This window comes from Phaseolus vulgaris, chromosome 10 (genome assembly GCF_051622355.1).
Source record: "Phaseolus vulgaris cultivar YP4 chromosome 10, ASM5162235v1, whole genome shotgun sequence".
Lineage (NCBI taxonomy): Eukaryota > Viridiplantae > Streptophyta > Magnoliopsida > Fabales > Fabaceae > Phaseolus > Phaseolus vulgaris.
Window position 1 is genome coordinate 3,918,822 of NC_143507.1, and position 6,395 is coordinate 3,925,216.

Here is a 6,395-nt window from a genome sequence, read left to right on the forward strand (position 1 = left end):
GTTAATGGTATTGTTATGGATTTGTGTATGGGCTACTGCCCTTATGAGAGTTCCAAGATTATCTCATATTTATAGGGTTCCCTTTAAACCCTTTAGGTGTAATCCTTAGTTACCATAAAAACAACTTTCTCTTAAAACTTGAGTACTAAAAAATCAAGTGTTAGACCTTTACTACTGTGATGCTAAAACTAGGGCTAATTAAAAACTTCTGTGCCTTCATTCATAGTGTTGGTCCCTTTTAAGGGCATAAGATGGCCATGTGCCTTACAGTTTAATTGTAAAATAAAACAACTAAAATAAAACAACATAATAATGGCAGACATTCCTAAACTTCATGGGCCTATCCAATTATAAAATCCTTCATCCAAATGGGTTGCTTCCTGGACCTTGTACTGATGTATGGACCAACTCTAACATTACTATCCGCCGCGGAAGACACTTTGTCCTCAAAGTGAAGCTCCGGGTTCAGTTGGGCTATTGGAGAGTCAGGAGGTTGGGTTTGGGTCACTTGAGAGTTTGTTGGGCTGTGAGGAGGGGTGTTTCGGTAGTGATATTGGGGTGCGAAAGGAAGTTGGGCTGGAGGAGGCATGTTGGGCTTATTAGGAATGTCTTGGGTCACCGCTTGCGCAGATGGGTTTGGGGAATGGGGTGTCGTTTTAGGGTTTGGGGAGGGTAGCGCCTCACGCACGTTAGGGTTTGGCGTGAGTAGGTTCTCTGTGCCTGCACTGGGTTCAAAACCCTTGGAACTTGTGCCCTTTGTGATGTGGTTACGTGGCTCCCTTGCCTTAGGTTCATAATGGGGCGTTTTATGAGGGTGATTGGGTGGGTGAAGAATCTGTTGGTGGGGCACATGGGTGTTGGGCTCGAGACCTTGGGAAGCATTAATGCTTGTGCAGCTCCTGACACGTGGCACTTCATCCTTGGAAGTATGAGAAGGCGTGTGCAGATTTGAATTAGGCATGTGAGTGGGTTTTGTAGGGGGTGCATGCGCATTGGGCTCGAGGTCGGGTAAGTGTGGGCCAGCTGTGCAAGGGGCACGTGTTGCGTTGGTATTGGATTCCGGTCGCGGTGTGTCCAGACAGTTTTGAGTGACTTTTCTTGATGAGTTAAGTGTGGTTGGAGAGATGTAGTCAGTGGGTTTTGAAGACATATTAGGGTGTTCTCCCGAGGGCCCCTTGAAAGGTTTGAGCAAGGAAACATGGAAGACAGGGTGAACGCGGGCAGATGCGGGCAACTGGAGCTCGTACGCCACAACTCCGATTCGGCGAAGTATCTTGTATGGGCCTGAGAAACACGGGCCTAGCTTTTGGTGCTTGCGTGGTTCCAATGATCGTTGCCGGTAGGGTTGGAGGCGTACCCACACCCAATCTCCTGGTTCAAAGCTCCGGTTGGTGCGGTGGCGGTTCGCTTGGTCGCACATGCGCTGACGTGTGCGACGCAAGTGCTCTCGGAGTTCATGGAGGATGACGGTGTGCGCTGCCAGCGATGTTGAAATGGTGGTGCCTTCGTGTGAGACGTGTAAGAAGTCGACGACGGTGGGTGGGTGGCGACCGTAAAGTGCATGGAACGGGGATGTTCCTATAGCCGAATGGTGGGTCGTATTGTGCCACAACTCCGCCAAGTGAAGATATTGATACCATTTGTTCGGTTGACTCCCCACAAAGCATCTCAAGTAAGCTTCTAATCCGCGATTCAGTACCTCTGTTTGTTCGTCTGTTTGTGGGTGGTATGATGAGCTGAATTTTAACATGGTTCCTTGTGCCTTAAACAGATGTTGCCAGAAAGTGCTAATGAATAAGGGGTCTCGGTCCGAAACTATGGTTTTTGGTATGCCATGGAGGCGACAGATTTCAACCGAGAAACGCCTTGCTAGTTGTTGGGCCGTGAAATGTGTGGGCAGAGCAATGAAGTGTGCATATTTTGTGAGTCTGTCACAGATAACCCAAACTACCGAGTGGCCAGCGGAAACCGGAAGGTGAGTAATAAAATCCATTGATATATCCTCCCATACTTGTTTTGGAATTGGCAAAGGTTGAAGTAATCCTTGAGTTTTGGTTGGCATATATTTGTTTTTTTGACAGATGGAACACTGTTGGATGAAAAGGTGGACGTCTCTGGTCCATTTCGGCCAATAGAAGGAAGCGGCTATGCGCTTGAGAGTGGGTTTGATGCTAGAGTGGCCACCGTAAGGGGAAGCATGGAACTCCGTCATGATACGTTGGCGAAAGTTGTTTGCTGCTGGCACAAAAATCTGGTGGCGAAAAAATAATAATCCTTGACTGGTGGAGAAGAGGCTCGGCTGCTGTTGACCGCTTGTGCACGCGTGGATTACGTCCTGGCCTTCTGTGGTGCCAAAAAAATTTTGGAGTTCTTGAATCAATTAAGGGATGGGGGATGATACTGCAAGCATGATGAGTGTGGAATCCTGACCCTGTCGTGACAAAGCATCAGCTGCGGCATTTTCCCTTCCAGGTCTGTAAATAATTTGAAAATCATATCCCTGTAGTTTAGCTGTCCATTTTTGCTGTTCTAGGGTTTGTATGGTTTGGGAAAGAAAGGTGTTGAGACTCTTTTGATCAGTGATTATTTTGAAGTGCTGACCAATGAGATACTAACGCCATCTTTTGACTGCTTCTGTTATGGCATACATCTCTCGAACATAAACGGAGGAAACTTGGAGCTTGGGGTTCATCTTTTTGCTGAAGAAAGCCAGTGGGTGCCCTGTTTGGCTGAGAACAGCTCCAACGGCCACTGCAGACGCGTCGGTTTCTACCACAAATGGGAGCTTGAAGTCTGGAAGGTGTAGGGTAGGCATTTTGGTCATGTGTAATTTTAAATTGTCAAATGCTTGCTGCGCGAGCTCCGACCATGTAAATTTGTGATGCTGTAATAAGTCGGTGAGAGGAGCGGCGAGAGTGGCGTAGTGCTTTATGAACTTTCTGTAGAATCCGGTGAGGCCGAGGAAACCCCTTAATGCCGTGAGTGAGCGTGGCTGAGGCCAGTTGTGAATGGCGATGATCTTCTCTGGGTCTGGTTGGACCCTATGAGCAGAAATGATGTGACCGAGGTAGCTTACTTCTGTGGTTGCGAAACTACATTTGGAAAGCTTGGCAAAAAAATTTTGTGTGTGAAGCACTTCCAATATCGTTTTTAAATGAACAAAATGGTTCTGCAAGCTTGGGCTATAAATTAAAATATCATAAAAAAAAACTAAGACAAACCGGCGGAGGTATGGTCTGAGAAGATCATTCATTGTTGCCTGAAAAGTAGAAGGGGCGTTAGTTAAACCAAATGGCATGACCAAGAATTCGTAATGACCATCAATAGTGCGAAAGGCTGTTTTGTAAGTGTCTTCTGGCATAAGAAGTATTTGGTGGTAGCCTAAGTGTAAGTCTATTTTAGTAAACACAGTAGCTGAGCCTAACTCATCTAGCAATTCATCAATGGTGGGAATGGGAAAGTGGTCACGAATGGTGGTTGCGTTTAGGGCCCTGTAATCCACACAGAAACGCCATGATCCATCCTTTTTTTTATTAAGAGCACCGGTGAGGAGAATGGGCTTGTACTGGGTTGAATAATACCCTCTTGCAGCATTTCAGAAATGAGGGTGGTGATAACTTCCTTATGGTGGTGTGGGTAGCGGTATGGTTTCACTTTGATTGGTGGTGTATTTGGTAACAGTGGTATATGGTGGTCATGTGGTCTCTGTGGAGGCAATCCTTGAGGTTTTTGAAAGATACCCTGGTATTCTTGAAGAAGAGTTTTGATGGGTAAGGGTAGGTGGGAGAACGTTGGAGAGGTATTATCAATGTTCGTGTCTATGGATGTGTGGGAGCGGCCTTGGGTTTCCACAGATAGGAGGTGTAAAGAGGCAATAGAGTTATTGGACAGGTAGTGACGAAACTGGTGATACGTGGTAGCTGAGGGGTTGGGTGAGTTGGAGGCTTGCAAAGTCATTTGTTGGTTGTTGTGGGTAAACTCTATGCTAGGGATGGAGAAATCTGCTTGGATTGACCCTAGCGTGCTTAACCATTCTACGCCCAAAACCACATCAGCACCTTCAATGGGAAGAAGGTAAAAGGGAATAGTGAACGTGGAGTTCTGGAGAGAGATGTCCACCAATGGGCAAATACCTTGACACTTAATGAACTCCCCATTTCCAACCATTACAGAGAGGGGTGGGCTGGGAGATATGGCTAAGTTTAAATGGTGGGCTATGCGTGGTTGAAGGATATTGTGAGAGCTGCCTGAGTCAATCAAAACCGTAACAGGGAGGTTATGAATTAACCCTGTGAATTTGAGGGTTTTGGGAGACACAGAACCTGAGAGGGCTTGAGGTGAAAGGTGAAAGTGAATAGTGTTGGGGTAGTCATCGGAATGGGAAATCTCCTCCGTGGGTTGAATTGCAATATCTGGGTCATCTAATAGAAGTAAAAACCGAGATGAAATGCATTTATGGCCTGGAAAAAAATTTTCGTCACAGTTGTAGCATAAACCTAAGGCTCGTCTTTCTTGCAGTTGGGAGGAGGATAAACGTTTAATGGGCATATGAGGTGGTGGAGGTGTAGGGTTACTGTTTTTGGATGGAGTAGTGAAAGGGGGAGTGGAGGTAGGGTGGTGGTAGGGTTGTTCATGAAAACGGTGTTGTTTAGGTTTAGAGTCCCTAAGTTTGTCTTCAATAAGCTTAGATAGACCAATGGCCTGGGCTATAGAATATGGGTTCAATATGGTGAGCTCTCTACGGATTTCAATATTCAATCCAGAAATGAAACAATTAAGAATGGTCTCAGGAGTGAGACCCATAACACAGTTGCACAATCGTTCAAACCTGCTCTGGTATTCCATGACTGAAGTGGTTTGCTGGAGTTTGAACAACTCAACCTGATGATTAATATATGTGGATGGGCTAAAACGGAGCTCCAAAGCTCTTGTGAAGGAATGCCAATCAGTGAGGAGGTTGTTGTTGTGCAGCCACTTAAACCAGGAGAGAGCTTCTCCCTGCATGTGAAATCCCACTATGGAAATGCGTTGATCTAGCTGAATTTGATAGAAGGAAAAATATTGATCAACTTGGAAAAGCCAATCCAAGGGGTTTGTACCGTCAAAGAAGGGTAGGCTCAGTGTTGGTGGTCGTAGGGCAGGGGTGGGAAATTGTTGATGGTGGGAGTGAGATTGAGTGGAATGAGGGTTGTGTTGCTGGTTCATATTGGGGGTTCTATTTTCTGTTTGAGTTAGGAGTGCTACCTGGTCCAGGATGGTCGTGAAGGTGGACTGAAGGTGGTCATTCCTGGCTTCTAGGGTAGATTGTCTACTAGTGGTGTCCTCAAGTTGGCTTTTCATGTCTGTGAGGGTTGCTTGAATGCTGGATAAGATTGCTTCCATATCTTTTGATGGAGGGTGGGAAGCCATGGTAGGATCAATGAAAGCACCAAATTTGTTAGACCTTTGCTACTGTGATGCTAAAACTAGGGCTAACCAAAAACTTATGTGCCTTCATTCATAGTGTTGGTCCCTTTTAAGGGCATAAGATGACCATGGGCCTTACAGTTTAATTGTAAAATAAAACAACTAAAATAAAACAACATAATAATGGCAGACATTCCTAAACTTCATGGGCCTATCCAATTATAAAATCCTTCATCCAAACGGGTTGCTTCCTGGACCTTGTACTGATGTATGGACCAACTCTAACATCAAGTTTCCTTTTGTTATGTTAATTCCTGAATTTTCAGTAACAAAACTTCTTTTTGTCCATTGACTTCATTTTAGATCACTCTGTGGAGTAATCTTACAAGTGATCTACCACATAAAACTCAACCATCAAGAAGATTAGCTAGACGATAATGAACTTCTTTATGAAGAATTCTCAAGTCTTATGGAGTATTGTTTGAAATAAGCATGGAAAAATAAAGATTCTTTTTGGGACTTCAAGTAAAATAGAAAGATAGTATGATTTACATACATCAGAAACAGTATGTAAAAGAATGGATAAAAAGGTTTAATCCAGATGAAGCAAAAACAATTAGAACTCCAATGCACCCAACAACATCTATAGGTTTGGAAAAAGAATCAAATCCAGTGGAAAACACATAATAAAAACATATGATCTGGTCATTGCTCAATCTTCTATTCTTTACAACATTATGTACAAGGTTTGCTTATGTGTTCGGTCTTAATCAAATCCAAGGGAAGTTAAGGGAAGTTGGTCTATATCTGTTGTTAAATGTATTTTTAGATATTTAAAAGACACTACTAACCTTGGTCTATGCTATAAGGGCAGGGAAAGTATTAAACTGTAGGGATATTGTGATGCAGACTATGCAAGGTTGAGAGGAAGAGCACAAGTGGAGGTTGCCACTTCATAACAGGTAACCTGATTTCAGGGATGAGTAAGA

The 6,395-nt window shown here is 44.3% G+C and overlaps 1 protein-coding gene across 1 annotated transcript; it reads right to left on the minus strand.

The window, feature by feature from the left end:
- Positions 1 to 2,683: 2,683 nt before the first annotated feature.
- On the minus strand, positions 2,684 to 5,687 carry LOC150024159 (uncharacterized). The gene has a single exon (XM_090296240.1). The coding sequence runs from the start codon at positions 5,407 to 5,409 to the stop codon at positions 3,484 to 3,486; it is 1,926 nt and encodes a 641-aa protein (XP_090152366.1). The 5' UTR covers positions 5,410 to 5,687; the 3' UTR covers positions 2,684 to 3,483.
- Between the last annotated feature and the right edge of the window lie 708 nt (positions 5,688 to 6,395).

Excerpts from the sequence above, each read along its gene's own strand:
- LOC150024159 (XM_090296240.1), bottom strand. The coding sequence starts at position 5,409 with ATGGCTTCCCACCCTCCATCAAAAGATATGGAAGCAATCTTATCCAGC.